Consider the following 20,267-nt stretch of genomic DNA (forward strand, 5'->3'; position numbering starts at 1 on the left):
AAGGGAGTAAAGCTAACTATTTAAAACTTGTATTTACTTTCCCATTCTTTTTATGTTGTTACATCATATTTGCTTCATTTCTGTTTAAGCTGTTTGCCCGAGCCACTTTCTAACTTAATAAAATCCATTGAACTATACATCTTGTACGTACTCCTGTATGTTCCCTGGGTCACATATACCCTGCCCTCCGCTCTCTTCTCATTTGCAGAACATAAAGCACACTACTCCGCACAGAGCCACAGGGTTCAGCCGGGGTCAGAGGTTGGAGGTCATATTGTGTCTGCAGAGGATTTGGACTGTTGGGTTTGATCTGAAACATGTTCTTTTCTGTGCGCCCAGATCTCACTGTGGGTCCTTTACGAAATCCAGGGACATTTTGGGTTTAGAGAACAGGGAGACGTAGAGATATGAATATTTATATATGCAACTGTACGGATGTCTACACACATGTAATAAAAGAGCTCAAATACTGTTTTAACCATGGCTGCAAATAATGATACTGTGACAACTACTTGAAAGTAATTATGAACTTAGACTATGACATTTCTTGAAGTTTTAATTAGGAGAAGTCCCCAGTTGGCACATTCTCTAATTTATTTATAAATATTTTTAATGATGTCTGAGTCTGAGTGATAAAACCTTTTTCCAGCATGTACTATGTAGACCATATATTGATTAATGATTATTTTTTTTATTATGTTGTATAGTATAGCTTATATTAAACAGCGTCTAATCATTATCACTATCCAAACTGTAAAATTATGTGATTTCCAAAGGAGGGATTTCTTTATCATTCTTTCCTAAAACATAATGACTAAATGAATTAACAGAAATGACAAATCAGAAATCAAAACTGTTGGGTATAGACAATCCCAAATTTAATCGGTCAAATATTGATCAGTACAATTTGTCAGTCTTGTGTAGCTCAAGGACAGACACTACAGGAACAAGTGAACAGCATTTTATCATTTAAAAACAGTGCGCAAAGAAGTGGTGCTACAAATTCATTAGAGGACGGGTGTGTGAATGAGAGGATGAAAAATGCCTACAGATTGAGAGAAACAGTCATAGAAAAAAGGTGCAAATACAGAACTACTGTCAGGGCAAAAAAAAAACATCCACATTGAGTGAGTTGGCTACATTTTTGACTATTTAACTTGGTATGTCGACTTTGATTAACTGAATTATCTAGCCATTGGTGGTGAAATTAATACATTGGATTGGAAAAAGTACATTAATAAGATTGAAATAAGAGGGGAAATGCTGTGAAAGTAAAGTAAAAAAAAAAAAAAAAAAAAACCTTGTCAAAACAAGATAAAAAGTGTGTCGTTGACTTGTAGTTCAGGAGCACAGGGAAAATGTCAGAATAAACTACTCAAATAAATCATATTAAACCAGATTTAGCCTGTTTCACCACTTGAAATTGTTACCAGTGTCAATTTTACTTTTAGTGGGCGTCCTGAGTCATTTGGGACTCCCTATCACAGATTTCTTTTATATTTTGCTGTGTGATGATGTAAATCGTTACATTCAGCTCTCATTGTTAGTGATGGTGGCTACATGCTAGCTGCTGGGACTGCAGATTGTTGAGTTCTTAAACTAAAAATATAGGCCAAAGCACATCTCTTCTTTCAAAATCCAAACAATATTGTGCAGGGAGAAAGTTGCCATTATAATTAAAACATTTTTTAAATATTTGATACTATGATACTTTGTCTAATTGGCCTATGAAAAGAACAGCTACAAAATAAGTTTTCAAATTGCAGTTCAGTAACACGTGCACTATGTAATTTTCTGGTGTAGGCTCCATGATCAGGTTGTCTCATGAAAATGTTATTGTTGCCTGGAATGTTCCACAGTATGGCATTAAACCCATCTACATTTAATTTACTTGATCATAGGTGTGTTTATTGCCAAAAGATACTGCTCTCATTTCAGATCTACCATCGGAAAATGCAAAGTGTAAGATCTTTTTTAGTTCTCATTTTGTTTAATAAACTTAGATATGTTATAGTTGGAAAGCATACATTTTTACTGCAGTGTCTGTTGAAAACGTTATAACTAACAAAAATTTGCTTATTTTTAACCACATCAGTTTTCATAAGGTCTACATATGCAGTATTAATGGGACATGCTATGTAAAATAACAATATGAAAATGGTTTGGAAGAATTTAAATGTTATGGGATTAGGACTTTTGTAGAGTGAATTTTAGAGAGAATTGCACTGGCTGAGATGTTCAAGAGCCTATTCGAAAATGACAAGCTTTCTATCAATACAGCAACAGCCAAATGCAGACTGATAGAAATGTATAACACGCCAATAATAATGTCAATAAGTAAATCTACAATGCCTTCTATCACAAAGAGGTGATGTTTCAAAAGAACTTGCTTCACTTTTTGTTATTTCATACACTTCTTTTACAGTTCTTCTAAAACAATAGACCCAAAGCTGTCTCAACTGCATCTTAGGGCTGCACAAATTGCAAATCTAAGTAACTGTGATCAAAGAACTTATGGTTTTGCCTTTTTGAAATTTTGCTTTTGTGAATATGGACATTCGAGTTTGAAATGAAGTTGATTACTGTTCAACATTCAATTTGAAGCATATCAGGATGTTGCTGATGTTGCAAGTATACTGATTTAAAATGTTCAATGCATTTCAACTTACTGTGTCTGTATATCAAAATCCTGAACACCATCATCAGATATCTCAATTTTAACCATATACTGTGCAGCTCTAATCAACTTTTCTAACATGCCACTGCTTGTCAACACTAAAGATTTATAATGCTTCTTCAAAATACACAGCATAATTTGGATAGTGACAATAATATGGTAGAATTATTACAGAATACACGAGAACTACTTTAGTGGATTAAATGGGCAGTTGAGCGAGAATGAGTTGTTCATTCTGCTCATTAGATAAAAATAACTTCACATTCATTGTTGGCCTTGAGGAAAAGAACAAACCAAGCCATAATCTACAAACGTTACTACCCCCCGCCATTTAAAAACAATATAAATCTTAAAATGAAATACAAAGGAAAGACAGACGTAAACAGGACATTCATGATGGTCGACCACTGTAGGGGACATTCACATTAAAACCTATGGACTTCAGTGTATCATGGAAAATTAGATAAAGGTGTTAAAAATGGCAAACCAAAGACAAGCAATAACACTGTGCACAAAAAAATGATTATGTAATGATGCAATTAGTCCAAATGACTTGAAATAGACAGTTTTGAGTAGTTTTAACTAGATTTATTAACTTGGTGAAATCATTTGACTTGTTTCAATATATTGCTTCTCATTTTAAGCAAAATTATTTGTAATTTACAATTTCTTACCCAATAGGCAGATTCATTTTGTAGGTACACTATGTAACTTTTCTGATGGGATATCTGCCACTTGCCTGTCTTCATAGAGATGTCATTGTTTTGACTGGAAAGTTCCACCATATGGCATTAGAGTTAGCCATCTAGCATTTTGTCAATTACAAGTGTTTAAGTCAAAAAGAAGAAAATGCCTTGAAAAACATTGTTACTGTAAGTGGGGTTGCCTCTCCTCAGATCTGACCTGTGACTTGGTCTTGTTAAATAGTGTGAAACATTATAGGTAAACAAATGTCTCAATCCATGAAGACAAGCAAGTGGCCGACACCAGAAAAATTCTACCTTTAAATGCTGTCTAAGAAAGCCATTTTTAACACAATAAACCTAAAAAAGTGCAGCAATAATTGGTCTGGAAAAGTGTTCCCCTTGCAGTCCTGTTATTCTACATAAATGAAAGTGACAGAACATGACATTTAAAATCCCCCCACCCTTCAGTGCAGTAGCAGAGCTTGACTTCAGAGAAACCTCTAATTGTATATTTTAACACACACATTTGGTGGCACAGTCTTTCACAGTGAAGTGGTGATCTTGTCTTCTTGCAACCTCTTCTTTTGTTTTTCATAACATTTTTTTCCTACATAAATTAAATACATTTTGTGTCCCGTAATGTCAGGAAAGTGAATGGCCCATTTCCATCCATCAGTGCAGTGCAAAGATCTGGACAAATCCAGTTTCTCAAAACTTGCATCCTCAAAACCTCAACTTCTGAACTTAAAATGGTAAATTGTAGCATAATGTAGCCTTGTGTTTTTAATCTTTTCCAAGCAGCTTTTTTCCCCACTATTGTCAGCAAAGGGGATCAAACACATCCAAGATAATATAATAATTTGATGTCAGCTTACAACTGATGTTGTATAGATCAGTGAATAATGTAAAATATAACAGCAAAAGGAGAATAGAGCTGAGGTTTTGATGATCCAGGTTTTGTAGAAATTTGACTTGTCTCTCACGTGAATGGGGCCTAGGCTGCCACGTGTCCGATCAGGTAGATGTTGTCATAGAGATGTCCCACGAAGTCGTCTGAAACATTGTGCGCAGCGCGGCGCGTGTTTCGGATGAACTCACGTTTAGACATTTTGTTTTTGACGTGAGGACTGGTCAGGTCGATAGACAGCAGGATGAGACTGTAGCACAGCACGTACACTGCGTCTGCACAAGATACAAATGCACAGGGTTTACTGGACTGGTCAGCAAGCAACATGAAATGAGGGTAAAGAGTTAGGACTAGGGAGAGACATTCAGTAGAAAAAAATTTCAAATTTCATTGAAATCGATTTTGTATAGGTCTTGTTTAATTGTATAAAACAAAATGGAAGACTATTTAATAATATTTTGTTTTTTAAGGGAGACTTAAACCATCATTAATCATTCACTTACTCAATGAGCCTCGTTCATGAAGATTTCTTATGAACAAATTTGTACTTAAGGCCTTTGTGAATGCCTTAAATCACACTTCTTTTCCCACCTCTGTCTAACCCAAACATGCACAGTATACTAATCCTCCTGTGTGGCTGGGTGCTGCACTCTTTTGCTTTGTTATATGCATCTTAAGTTTCACACTTTGAATATGTGTTTAGCATGACGCCATTATGGACAAACAGAAGTAGAAAGTGAAGTGCAGATCATGACTTCAGCCTGAGACCCATTACTCTAATCCACTTAATCTACAGAGTTTGTGTTTCTCTGCGGTCTGCTCACAGGGCCAGAGCTCTGGACAGGACTAAGGTCTGGGATTACTGAAATCAACCTGGATTAGTCTTTGTATTTGTCTGATCCAGAAGCTAATACAGCCTAAAGACAGATCTAATACCAAATTGGACTGAGCCGAAATGTTACAGAGGAGGGACTGGAAAGATGAAATAAAACATTGGATGAGTTTGTATCCCCAATATGATGGCAGCTGATGAAATCTGACGTTAAATTGGAATTGTAGTAAGGTTTTTAATTTCAGTTGGTATTCCAGGTATTCTAACACCTTATTTTATATGTATCTTTTACTTTATCAGATTATATTTTACTATTAGTATTCATTGTTTTATGTTGCACCACCATACTGAAGCACATTCCTGGTTTGTTATTTTTTCTCCAATGACAAGGACAATATTATTGTGTGACAAGTAAATCACACAATACTATTAATAATACTAATGTACACCACTTTTTCCGGAGTCTTAGTCACTTTACAATTTTGTGCATTTGGTCTCTCTGACAGACACCTATCTCTCACACACCACATTCATACTAGGCAATGTGAGTGTCGTGCCGAAGGACACAACGACAGTATGCAATGGAGCATTGGTTCCCAACCTGGAGGAGTCATCAAAAGTACTATATACAATTTAAAATGTAAAAATCACAGATATTTAATGAGAAAAAGATTGAAATTATCATTAGGTCATCATCATTAGATATCTTCTATCATTTTGTACCACTGCACTAGAGACACTCATACACCTTGATGGCACCTGCTATTCCCAGCGGTTTCCCATCCCCCAATTCTCGCCTAAGGCTGGGAAAGATCTGACGTCATTTCCGGGTGAGTGGATTCTGTTTTGCGAGTTGTACATCTAGCGTCTCTCTCCTGAAATTGTTAATCCACAAATCCTTACAGTTTTAAAAGCAGTTTCTAACATCTACACTAGTGCCTGAATACTTAGTTAAACCACCGAAGTTTCATTCAGCATCTATTGCTCCGTACTTCGTGGATTAAGCCCCTCTATCTCTCGGTTCAGCCTGAACTAGCCTAGCCGACTAGCATCATGGCTAAACCTTCCTCCTCTTCTCTCGCTCTTCCCTGCCCTGGTTGCCATATGTGGAGTGATGACCCTGGCTTATTTGACGATGATAGGGACAGCTGCGTTAAGTGTAGTGTAGTGGCAGTCCTCCAGGCCAGGGTTTCAGAGTTAGAAACGCGGATCCGCTCATTGGAGGCTCTGACCCCAAGTTACAGTCAGCCCCCCAGCGCAACCCGTGCAGCCGGGATCAGACCAGGACAGGTTTGTACACATTTCACCAATTGTGAAATGTACAGCCGCTTTTCAGCAGTCAACCAGTGGTTGACCAATTGGTGCCCGCAGAATGGTGTCGTCTTCATAGATAATTGGAGGGCATTTGAGGGGAAGCCTAGGCTTATACGTAGGCCGTGTCCCAGTTCGCCAAACTGGCCTTAGGATCACGATTGGAAGTGTGCGTCGAAGGGCAGTTACGTAATTTCCGGCGCGACAAGGGCTGTCCCATTTCAACCCACCCTACTGAATGCGCCCACAAACCTGCCCTCCCATTTCCACCGTTTCCATGGAGATCGGACGTGGCCGAAGCGTGCATCCGGCCACACTTCACGCACTTCTATATCCCATAATGCACCGCAACTACGCAAAAAAGAGAAGAAAATAGAGTCCGCTGCGCAATACACATTCAAATGTTCATACTGGTTTACCTCATCTACAACAGTGTGACATGAAACTGTTAAATCTGAATAAAGATAAGTACAGGCTGTGTGTGTGATGATTAAAAAGGAGGGGAGTTACATGGAATAAAGGAATGTGCAGTTATTGCTAGACAATAAGAAGACATTATTATCATGAGAAATTATTATTGCAATAAGAATAATGTAAGAATGTTCGTTTCTATTGTAAGCGTCAAAGATCAAGAGACTGAAACGTAAAGTCAGAAGAGTTTAATGAGTTCCACACAGGTAATGTGAACAATGAAGCAGCGGACTCTCAGGAAAGGACAGAAGAGAGTCCTGAGACGTGCACAAAATCTTCATGTGTTCCAGTACATTCCATACGTCTGCGCCCCTCGTGGGCACGTGTCATTTACCTTAGTGTTAGTAAGTCAAGATCCTAGTTTGATGTAGCGCTGCACTGCTAGAATATACTTCACAATAATAATATGAAAAGAACTGGCACGGCATAGAAGGGAAACAGCGCCCTCTACTGTTATTAAAGTGGTGTAGCAACTGGCCAAAATACCGACTGTTAAACTGCAATATCCCACTATATGTACAACTAATCAGTGTTCTCTGGTTTATAGACTATGAATGTAAAAATTATATTGTTACCTCTGTCTCTGTTATTTCGTTTTCACAAGGTATATTTTGTTAAAGTTATGAAGTAGCTACAATTGAGAAAAAAATCACCTTGAAACTTATATTTGCCTATTGATATCCAATCTAAACAAAAAGAAACCGCTGTGACGACGACATCTTGACTTTTCTTCTATTAAATAATAAATCATTTAAAATAACGTACGTAATGTATCGTACGTTCAAAGACAGCGGTGGAAGTGCGGTCCCTGGTTTAGGCCTGTCCCACTTCAGTAAGATGGCGGATACACTGAGGAGGACACACTCTCGACCAAAAGCTTGAAACCACACTTTGAGGAGTACCTCGAAGGGTCCCTTCAAAAGGTGCCTTTGGCGAATTGAGACACGGCCATAGAGACGGCATCCATCACACGCAGGCTGGCTCCGCCCTGTTAGCTCAGAATATGATTGCTAGTCTAGATTGACCAGGTAAGACTAGCACGCAGAACAGCTCAGGGAAGCACAGCTATAGTGACGTTAGGGAGCAGTTTAGACCAGTGAGGCACAGCTTAGTCAGAGGGAACAGCTCCAAACAGACAGAGACTGTGTGTGCCCCACGTGCCCCACGTACAAAAAGCACAAAAAAAACACCTCTAAACTCTGACAAGGAAGCTGTCAGATCTCATAACTTAATAAAAATAAATAAATGTGCCGCAAATAAACAAAATGATAAGTGTGTAAAATGTGGACTGCTAAACATCAGGTCTCTTTCCTCCAAATCTCTTTTAATAAATGAACTAATTGGCGACCTTAATATTGATCTGCTAGCCCTAACTGAAACATGGCTTCGGGAAAATGATTATGTTAGACTAAACGAATCTACACCATCAAGTCACATGAACTTTCAGAGTGCCCGGAGCACAGGTCGAGGTGGTGGTGTGGTCGTCATCTCTCATTCCAGTCTAATTCTCAGCCCCAAACCCAACTATACACACCTCTCCTTTGAAAGCCTCGCACTCTCCATTACGTGCCCCAATTGGAAAAACCAAAAAGCTGTTATATTTATAATAATTTATCGACCTCCTGGTCCATATGCCGACTTCCTGACAGTTTTCTGATTTCATTTCAAGTTTAGTTTTGAATTGGGAAAGGATTGATATAGTTGGAGATTTCAACATACATGTTGATAACGGCAGTGATTGCCTCAGTAATGCTTTTGGCGCGCTCCTGGATGGGATCGGTTTCACCCAGAGTGTGAATAAGCCGACTCACTGTCACACACTCTAGATCTCATTCTAACCTATGGTATTGAGATTAATGATCTAATTGTCCTTCCTCAAAACCCTATACTCTCTGACCATTTCTTAATTACCTTTCAATTTATACTAAAAGACTATCCAGCCCCGCAGAAAAAAACTATAATGAAAAGAACATTATCAGATCGGTTACAGAGTTTAAAGAAATTATTGAGCCATTACTAAAAGATATGTCATGTGACAATGAAAATAATTTTAATCTAATTGTCACTGATCAATTGGTTGACAGAACAATGCTCACCTTAAAATCTGCTCTCGATGTTGTAGCTCCGCTAAAACAGAAAAGCATTAAACCAAGACCTCCGGCTCCATGGTACACGTTACAGCTCAGGACACTCAAACAACATGTAAGACGCACAGAGAAGCTTTGGCGCCGCTCGAGCTCTGAGCAGTCTCTGAAGGCATGGAAGCTCTGCCTGCTCACTTATAAGGCTGCTCTGCGGAAAGCCCGAACCAGATACTATTCAAATCTAATAGAAGTAAACAAAAATAACCCCAGATTTCTGTTCAGCACTGTAGCCAGGCTGACAAACTCCCACACTGCTACTGAGTCTCTTATCCCCTCGAACATTAGTTGTGATGACATTCTTCAATTCTTCAATTACAAAATTACAACCATTAGAGACAAAATCAACAAAGCTACTCCAAAAATCTACTCTTGTTGATGAGGTGGAGATTACCTCAGCCATCATGTCGTCCAAACCATCAACCTGTATGCTCGACCCTATTCCAATCAGACTCCTCAAAGAAGCCCTCCCCCTAATAATAGATTCCATCCATAACATAATAAATATGGCTCCGTTCCTCAGTCCTTTAAGTATGCTGTGATTAAACCCCTTTTGAAAAAACCTAACCTAAATCCTGATGAACTAGCCAACTATAGACCTATCTCTAATCTTCCCTTCCTCTCAAAAATTCTAGAACGAGTGGTGGTGAAACAGCTCTGCCGCCACCTGCAGGACAATAATATATTTGAAAAATTTCAATCTGGATTCAGAGCTCACCACAGCACAGAGACTGCACTGCTAAAAATAACAAATGACTTACTACTAGCTGCTGATAACGGGCTGGCTTCAGTCCTGGTCCTACTGGACCTCAGTGCAGTGTTTGACACCATTGATCACAACATTCTACTGCAGAGGTTAGAATGTGACATTGGAATCAGAGGGACCGCCCTCAAATGGTTTAAATCCTATCTATCAGATAGGTACCAGTTTGTTAGTATAAACCAGAGCACCTCTCCCTGTTCTAAAGTAGCCTGTGGTGTTCCACAAGGATCTGTGCTTGGTCCAATCCTATTTACTCTGAATATGTTGCCATTGGGTAACATTATCAGAAAACATAGCATTAATTTTCACTGCTATGCTGATGACACTCAGCTGTACTTATCAATGAAACCAAATCAGACTGATCAAATAGATAAACTCAGTGTCTGTGTGAAGGACATCAAAACCTGGATGACCTGCTCTTAAATCCTGAAAAAACAGAGGTCATTGTCGTTGGTCCCAAAGGTCAAAGAGATTCTCTGTCGGACCAGATAATCTCACTCGACAATGTGAATATATCTTCTAGCCCTACTGTAAAAAATCTTGGAGTCCTATTTGATCAAAATCTCTCATTCACAGCCCATATAAACCTAGCTTGTAAAACCGCATACTTTCACCTGCGAAATATAACTAAAATTAGAAATATTTTACCTAAAAACGATGCTGAAAAACTCATCCATGCATTTGTTACTTCTAGACTTGATTACTGTAATTCTCTGCTTGCCGCCTGCCCCAAAAGTACTATAAGGAGCCTCCAGTTGGTCCAAAATGAGTCCTAACAGGAACTAAAACAAGAGACCACATCAGTCCTGTACTAAAATATCTGCACTGGCTTCCTGTCGAGCTTAGAATCAAATTCAAAGTCCTCCTCCTGACATACAAAACCCTAAACGGTATGGCCCCATCCTATCTGCAAGATGTGGATGTGGTTCCTAGAGTGTCCAAAAGTACAGTGGGAGGGAGAGCATTCAGTTACCAAGCTCCTGTGCTATGGAATCAACTCCCTGCTGATGTTAAACAGGCCCCCACAGTCTCTGTATTTAAGACCAGGCTTAAAACCTTCCTCTTCGGTATAGCGTATGACCAGGTTACTTAGTGAGGGAGTTAGGGACATTAAAACCCAGGATAAGATAAGCTGCAGTAGGAGATAATTAGCTGGGGGAAGTATGGCAACCTGAGCACTATCCTCTGCTTTGTCCTATTTTCTCATCAGCAATGCTATTCACATGTTGTCCCCTGTCCCACTCCCCCTGTGGAGTGTAACTCTTTCAGATGCCTCGATGACAGCTGAACCCTCTCCTCCCCGCCTGGCCCTCCTCCACCCGCCTCCCTCTCCTCCTCGCCTGGCACTCATCCGCCTGGCTCTCATCCTCCTCGCCCGGCTCTCCTTCTCCTCGCCTGGCCGATTTTTCTTGTTTTGTCTGATTTTTCCTGTTGTTTGACTTCTGTTTGTTTTTGTGTGTAGGCAGCACGGTGGCTGAGTGGCAACACTCATGCCTCACAGCAAGAAGGTTTGGTTCGATCCCTGGGTCGCCCAGGCCTTTCTGTGTGGAGTTTTTCATGTTTCTCCCCGTGTCTGGATGGGTTTCCTCCGGGTACTCCGGTTTCCCCCATCAACCAAAACATGAACGCCCTTCGAGACAACTGTTGTTGTGATTTTGGGCGTTACAAAAATAAAATGAATTGAATTGAATCCCCACACTAACCACCCCCAACCATGCCTGGCTTCAGAAATCAGACGATATCAGGCATTCTCAGGTTTACCTGTTGTTGTTTCTATGTGCTTATTTCACAGCAGATTGTTATAAAGTCCATATACTGTTTTTTTAAGCCTTACCTGGACTGAGGCCGAGCTCGCGCACCAGTCCAGGGTTACAGGTGCAGAAGCGATGACTGAATTTGGTGATGAGGGTCTCCAGGTACTCGCCCCTCTCCTCTGGGGCATGGATGTGTCTGAAGAAGTCTCTCAGAGCGTTGGGAAGGAACTGGTTACTAAAATTATGCAGTGTCACCAGCTCATCCAAGACGTCGCGCCTGTGTACACACCAATATAACAGTACTTGAAATGGGGACTAAGGGAGTAAAGTGACAATTTAAATATAGTAGTATATTAAAAAAAAATGTACCACAAAAATATGTCCCATTGAGCCAATTTATTTTAATCTTATTTTAAATATTCTCAAAATAGTTACTGATGTACCTTAAAAATGTTATATTTTTATATACACACACACTATATATATATATATATATATATATATGTATATATATATATATATATATATAAATATATAAATCTGTTTTTTTTAGTAAATTGTATTTCTAATTGTCTTTTTAAAACCCTTTAGCATTCCATGTCATTTTGAAATTGCCTTTGTTCTGACCTCTCCAAATTAAAATAATCACCATTATTGAACCCTCAGTAGTAACTGCACTAAGTTTGGGGTCTTTGTAAAGGTAACACCCTATAGTTTTACCCACAGGTGTCAGAATCACTGTAAGTTTGTCTGCTGAGCATTTATACACTTTGGAACACACACACAAAATTTTTGTGAAAATGAAGGTGTAGAAAGCTGCAGTAGGGAGCTGGGGACAAAGAATACACTATATCTCTGACAAGATTGTTGACCACTTACATTTCAAATTTGAGGTCAATACCTATAAAAATTAGAGTTTTACAATCATTTTATCATGAGTAACTCCAGGCCTCTCCAAACCTATCCGAATGAAGACATTTGGAGAACGTTTGGAAAAAGTGCAATAACTTTTGAATGTTACAACCCACAGACATCAGTGAGGCTCAACTGAAAACTCACACTGAGAGGAATCTGTATCTGCACACCCAGCTGCTCTAATACTGTACATTTATATATCATATCAAAACACAATATAAAATGTATATTTGTATATAAAATACAAATATACAAAACAAGTGCTATGGGTCAAAATAAATATATATTTACAAACCACACACTGCAAACAATCAACAAACACACACACACACACACACACACACACACACTTCAAAATGTAAATAAACACACACTGGAAACTAAGAACACACTGTACATGATTGTACAGTGTGACAGTCATTCTGCCACAGTGGCTCAGTGGTTTCGCAACCCGAAAGTTGGAGGATTGAGTCCCACTCGGACCAATTTCTGTCATTGTGTCCTTAGTTCTGTCATTGTGTCCTTAGGCAAGACACTTCACCCAAGTGGTGTGTGCGTGATGATTGGTGGTGGTCGGGGGGGCGCAGATTGGCATTAGCTAATGCTAATGATTACACATGATACACATTAGACCACCTTTATATCCAGTCTCGTCTTTTTACGTGCGCAGCAAACTCCGTCTGTTTATAGTAAACCACTGCATGTCACGCATCAGCGTGTTCCGCAGTTCATGGGCTTTAAGAGGAAAACATCACTAAACGTGTGCAATGTAACAGCTTGATTCTACAAGGGGGAGAGTGGGGCGTACTCTTCCAGTCATCTGTAGCTCTCATTCACTGTCCGCGACTCCAGTAACCCACAGCCTCCACCTTATTGGCCAACTTTGGTGTCAATCACAAGCTAACAAGTTTGTTTTGCGCTGAGGAACAAAGTTGGCGCTGTCAGAAGTTTATTATGCCTGAAACTGACAAAAGAAATGCAGAGAAGTGACGGAACAGATTTCACTTTCCTGCAGCAGATTGGACATGGAGGCTCTAACTTCCTTTGTGGACATAATTACTGGACTGGATTATATTCTCTGGACCTTTACGGAACGAATGAGACCAACTTTGTGTGAATATGTTGATGTTTGACAGAACCAGAGCCCTCAATGGTAAGTGAAGTCCAAATCCAGTCCAAATCCACATTTCTGACTTCTCTGTAAAAACGGCTTTCCTGTCAGCACTGTGGTGATTCGAGGTGTAAATGGTTTACATATTCAGAAAGATGAATGCCATAGCTTTCATTTGATGTGTAGATTGTTTGTGTGGGTGACGGAGAAATACACGTACATTGCTGTAAAGTTGTAACGTAAAGGTGATGGCCCGCGGGCTGGCCGTCGGAACTCTAAGTGGTTAATAAATAAAAAAATGTGGGACAGGAGTGCAAGGTGAGGCGAGCGCAGGCCAAGTGCTATAACATCAAAATTTAAAATAAATATTTTATAAAATATATTTTATTAATAAATCTACTGGGAGACCATTTTGCAGAAGGGGTTATGTGATTGTGTTATTGGTGTTTTGAGTTAGTTATACCTCTCGTCCAAGTAAATCCGCAGCATCTTCCAATTGAGCCTCCTGGTGTAGAAAATGAACTTGGCCAGCTCTGTGGGGTGGTCCACCAGAATGCCTTTAGATAAGAAGTATCCAATACCCTGTACACGGAAAGAGTATGTATAAATTAGATTAGAGAAGAAACCTATGAAAGTCATTATTGTAATATTATTAAGACATATAAGAAGGTCATCTTGTTAGCCAATCTTTGTCGAGCGTACTACATTTTTCACAACCAGGCACCCCCACCACCTAAAGTTTTTGTGAGATTGTGTGAGGAAGCAGAAGTCAGGATGACCAGAGTCTCCTCTAGAGGAAACTGTTATGTGAACTTTAGATCCACCACATTTTGACAGAACTGCTTCTCTGTCAAAGCAGAAAGGGCCTGGAACTCCTTACCTGTATCTGTGAGGGAGTGTAGCACTCATTTTAAATTCAATCCTAAAAAGTTTCTGTAGTAAACTATGAATTTAGCCCCTTCCTCCTCACTTCTATTGTGACCCTATATGAAAAATAGCATCTATAAACAATTGGTGCCTTGAAACTAGATGAGATTTTTTTTTTTTTTTTTAAATCAAAAATTCTTTAGATGTGTTGGTACTGAACACCTCTTCAAGTGAAAAGAATGAAAAGAATATTTCAAATAGTGTTTCTGTGGATATTTGAATCAGAAGCTCAGATGTCCTTTATGCAGTACAGTGATAACTTTGTGGTTGTTTGATTGCCATGAATTTCATCCCAATAGGATCAATTTTGGCGATGTGAATACACAGTTTTGGAAATTTGCGTATCCACTGACTTCCATTTATTTATTTATTTATTTGTTTGGGACAGTGCATGCTAATGGACAAATATGATACAACATGAATGTAAACACACTAGCCAAAGGCTAATTTTCATCCATTTTGAATCCATTGGTATTTGTTGTCCATTACCATTGTTGTATTTTGCTGTCCATTACTATTGTCGTATTTATTGTCCATTACTATTGCTGTATTGCTGTTCATTACCATTGTTGGTATTTACTGTCCGTTACCATTGTTGGTATTAATAACTTTCCTTACCATTGTTGGCACCTTATCCAATATGATGTAACACTTAAGTTGCATGAGTCTAACTCATAGTCCCCAATGTAATCATGTAATACAATCATGAAAAGGAAGTAAAGTATGCTAAAGTTAAGAAATAATAGCAGAGGGGGTGGGATTAAATAAGTTTTCTTCTTCCCACTCCTTTTTGGGCAATCGGAGATACTCTTTTTTGTGTGTGTGTTTTGCTGTCTGTTTTTGTTTATTTTTCCTTGTCTCTTGTATCATGTGTTGATTGACATCGATTGTGGCTGCCTAGGCTATGCAAGAGAAAAGATGTCTATTTGCCCAAGACAAATAAAAAAATAAAAAAATAAATAAAAATAAAAATTATTGCACAGTTCCCATCATTGCACAGTCCAAAATACTGCACGATCCCCTTTACTTCACAGTCAATTCAGCCACATATTTAAGGCATGTACATTTTATATCCACTCCCTTCATATTTTGCCCATACATGCAAGTATGTCTCTAGTTACAATCGCATTTCTACTATAAATTCATGCCCATAAGTAGTTTTTCATTCCAGCTTTAAAAGAACTGTATATAGGACATTCTCTCAATGTTAACAGTATCTGTCCACAGGTTTCCACCTTGGACAGATCATACATTCTGTCCAAAGGTGGTCCGTCTCTGGGGAATCAGCAGGTCACCCCTAGTGACGGCTCATGTGGTCCTTTCGGAATTGTCTTTACATGTAATTTTATATAAATATAGCATATCATTCAAATTTGCTATACATGCAAAACAGACACAGCAATTTGTAGAAAAATATTTTCAAAATATCATAATTGTCCTATTTATTCAGTTAAATCAAAGGGAGCTTTGTATACTGCAGCTATTTATTTGAAAATATTTTTGACCTTTTTAGAAGATTTTTATGTAAATGAAAATTCTGAAGACAATGTAATTTTTTTGTGTCCTTGGCCAGGGTTCAGAGTTCACCTGCTCAAAAAACATTTAAAACTCTATTTATGTGGGTGTTTTTGTATTTTTTTAAAGAAAGTTAGCAATTCAGATTGTGTGGTTTAAGTAGTAAAGCACATCACTATTTGATTTATTTTAAATATTTACAGATTTGTTTTAAAACATTAAAATATAAAAATATTTCTGACATTGAGATATTTTGAAACTCAAATTGTAATTTTACACTTTTATAAACATTTAAGTTTTCAGATATACTTTACCTGGAGACAATGGTAAATAACTCTTATTAAAACAGAGTAGTAGTTAAACTTTTTGTTGGATTATAATAAATCAAATTTTATGAGTTTTTGTGTATTTGACCGAGTTGACATTAATTGTATATTGTATACTGTATATTTTTTTAAGAAAAAATGCTTTTGTTCAGAACCTGTTCCTTTGCATTCCTGTACAGCTCAGACCTTACTGAACAAAGATGTATAACTCTCATAAATGTAGGATGCAGTTGAGGAATGACGTTTTGATTTTTTTTGTCCCAACTCTCAAGAATCACCAATATAACATTTATAAATATATTAAGATAAAGTAAGTTTATCCTCCTTTGTTCAGCCAATCACAACTGTTCACCGTCATTACATATAACATTCCTTATCTTACCAACACTTTATAACTTAAGTAAACAAGACAAATCATGTCCTCTTACTACGAAAGTGTATATTATTATAATATTGCAGTGTTTCATTGAGGTATGTGGTCCCAGAGAATTGAAAAACTAAACCAAAACCATATCTAACCTAGGTGTAAAGTAAGTTGCCCTTTAGATAGGTGTATGGAAAATGTTAATAAATAATACCTCTTGTGGGTTAGCGTTAAATGTGAGACAGCCTTCATCGAGTTGGAGGTAAAGTCTTCTATAGGAGAATCCTTCGGGTAGTGTTCTGTTGTAGATGGAGCAGTGGCCCCATGTGGATTTGCACAACCTGTATGAACAAGAACAACTTTTTAAACTTTGTTTCTAAATGTAGTTATGGTTGATCAATGCTTAAACTAAACTAAATCAAAAATTCACTTTAAGCATTGGAAAAGCACAGGCTTAGTTAAGCTAAAGGTGTACTATGTAATATTACACTTATCTATCCCCATAGAGACAAGCAAGTTGTTCAAATCTAACTTTAAAAACTACTAAAACTGTAGTTTAGGCCTGAACAAATATGTTACAAGCAAATTCACACAGTCTACTCTACCTCATAGAAGCACAGACAAAAACAAATATTTTGCAAAACACATGCAAATCTGAGTTCACTGCTCACACTAAATGTAATTGAATATTGTAAAAATACCAAACACATGACTGCAATGCAACTAATTTTGTCTGTTATGAGTAGTGATGGATGAACTACTACTTTTAATTTGTTACCTTCCACCACTGATTATTAGACACAAACACATGCTTTTTGCCTGCCAAGTCCAGAATGATCTCTCTCCGTTAATTTAAAGAGATCTTCTGGATGCCAGGCAGCTTGCTTTTATCAATCCCACATAGTCTTTTCAATAAAACTCACCTATTTAACCAACCAGCCTAAGTAAATTACCATATTGCTTTAACAGATGCAGGAGAAATACATTTTGCTATATATTGTGCAGCCCAATAATTAGAACATGGATTAGTCTAGACAAAGGAGTCTCACCCCTGCCACAGATACTCATCGTTCCCCAGGCCGTGCCACACACAGCTGGCCAGGCAGAGGTCGGTGGCGTTCAGGTACGACAGGATGGTGATGCCCAGCTCTGGAGGCAGCATCTCCAGGTCGATGAAGCCATGTCGTTCCTTACCTGGTGGAAACAGGGACCCATCATGATGAGAACAAACCAGACTTGTACACTATTTTATTTTAGCCTCTGTACGGAAAATCAACCATCTTTATCAGAACTTGCAATGCAGTATACATGTTTTTGCAATATTTTGTGATAAATTTTGTGTAGCCTTTTGTAAGTTAAAATAAACACTTCTAAGTTCATGTTATGAGCAGTTCAATATGGTCAAACATATTTACAGACTCTGGGGTGCCTCAGAATATGGATGGAAATATCAAAGGAAAATGTGAAAAGCAAACAAGTATGTTTAGTAGAGGCATTTGACAGTATTGCCCAAACCATCACCTCTATGCATTGTCTAAAACTTGTTCATAAAGTACATTTATGGTGAGTTTTTACCTCCTCGGCGTGCCCTTAGCAGATGGTAGATGTCAGGGCCGTAGCAGTGCTGAGGACCTCTCCTCTGGCCTCCATCTCTCCCTGTAAAAATATTTACACATTGTCTACATTTTCACACATGATGACACCCCAGTCTCTGTGTAGGCACCCAAAAGTGAGTTACATTCAAGTTTTAGTCTTCTAAATGAAAGGTTAAATTGTTGTTTCAGTGATACATTTATTAATTAAATTGCAAAACATATTTAAAAACAACTGCAACATAATTCAGAAGTCACTTTACACCAACATATCAACTGTTGCATATAAAACATTTTTTATTTGTATTACCGTGGTCGCTTCTTCTTCCTGCTTGCTCAGCCAAGTGGTCTACAAGCTCTTCCTGAAGGTGCTGTTGTTGTCTGGGAGGCAGCCTCCAAAGTGCCTGACCCATCTCCATCACAACAAATCAGTAAAATGTTAGATTCAGAAGGAATAAAATAGGGGGAGTAACAATGCCCACTGTAAACTGGGTCTGAGTAACAATTTTCATTCTTTCAAATCTGATGTTGTTGTTCAATAACAAATAGTGGAATCTAATAGTACAGAAGAAATTATTTTAGAAGAAAACATTAATTGATGATTTCAACATAAAAATGCAGTTAGACAATAAGAATGAATATTTACATATCTATATTCTTGTAAGGAAAAAGTGTACATTTTGGGATCTATGTTCTGATTCTAGTTAAAGATCCACAATGTAACTTCTTTGTAATTGGCATTAAACTTATATCAATGGAAGCAATCAGGCAACATAATCTGGCCAGGTTACAAATTAGATCTGTGGAAAGACAACCTGTGCTCAACATACTTTTTATTTTATGTTTTATTTAATTATTTATTTGCAATAAAAAAACTAAAAAAAAAAAAAAAATGTATGTGAACAAATGCAATGGAAGAGTTTAATGCCATACTGTTGAAATGTTAAAGGCAAAGTAATAACATCTTCCAGGAGACAAGCAGGTGGCGAACCTCCCAACAAAAAAGTTACATAGTGCACCTTTAAACAAATACAAGGTGGTGCTGACAATTGTAAATGAATTGCTTTCACGTGCCACAGCAGTCCATTGATGACCGAAACTATTCTCGATACTGCGATCAAAGACGAATCTACTGGAGAAAAGGTAAATACAGAGCCTTATTTTAAACCTTGGAGCACAATGGCATGAAGCGTCTTTTAGTGACTATTAATAGGTCCTACATCCTTTCCCGTTCGCGTCAGCTGGGTTGCATAAACAAATCCATTGCTCTGTTGTAAACATCAACGTTGGAAGTTCCAACATCAAGGTAGACTGGCCAGAAGACCCGCCTTTTCATTAAAACCATTGGTCCACACGCCACTAAAGCGATGAACTGTACGCCTCATTGGTTAACACAGACATCACTCTTTTTAACATCGTTACAAATCCCATAGTTATCATTTTGGACAAGTTTTGGGTCCTCTAGAAGATGTAGACAGAAAATACTTCCATTAAAACTTTAAGTATGGCTTATCTAACTAAATATATGACTTGCAAAATCAGTGACAGCAGCCTGCTTACCTGAGTGAAGCTATTCCTCGGGATGTGCGCGTAAGGACAACCAAAAGCGACTTATTTCTCACGAAGGATCCCAGAAGGACATTAAGGAAATAGCAGATAAAAAAGACTTAAAATAAATAAGGTGAAAGTTGAGGCAGAGGCTTCATTTCACTGCCTTTACAGAGAGATCGCCCATTTGTTTTGCCCCAGCGCCCCCTGTCACTACAAACCACGCCCCTTTTCCTTCTTCCTGCCTCACGTCATTTCAAAATTGAAATAATATTATTTGAATTAGTACATTTGTTTTAACACATTTTTGAAATGTTTAAAAAATACATCAACTAAAATTAATACATATAAATAACCTTGAAATAAACCTTTTCTTAAAATGTTTCACATCCTGCTCATGAAACGTCACTGCTGGGTTGCCAGATTG

General features: G+C 38.1%; 1 protein-coding gene across 1 annotated transcript; it reads right to left on the reverse strand.

The window, feature by feature from the left end:
- Nucleotides 1-856: 856 nt before the first annotated feature.
- Nucleotides 857-20,075, reverse strand: fbxo8 (F-box protein 8). Its single transcript, XM_033968040.2, has 8 exons — nt 19,853-20,075; nt 18,603-18,705; nt 18,276-18,356; nt 17,750-17,894; nt 16,915-17,041; nt 14,032-14,150; nt 11,623-11,819; nt 857-4,545 (listed from the first exon to the last, which is right to left on the reverse strand). Exons 2-8 carry the CDS (start codon nt 18,703-18,705, stop codon nt 4,358-4,360), a joined length of 960 nt encoding a protein of 319 aa, XP_033823931.1. The 5' UTR covers nt 19,853-20,075; the 3' UTR covers nt 857-4,357.
- Nucleotides 20,076-20,267: the final 192 nt, after the last annotated feature.

This window comes from Periophthalmus magnuspinnatus, chromosome 1 (genome assembly GCF_009829125.3).
Source record: "Periophthalmus magnuspinnatus isolate fPerMag1 chromosome 1, fPerMag1.2.pri, whole genome shotgun sequence".
In the NCBI taxonomy this organism is placed as follows: domain Eukaryota; kingdom Metazoa; phylum Chordata; class Actinopteri; order Gobiiformes; family Gobiidae; genus Periophthalmus; species Periophthalmus magnuspinnatus.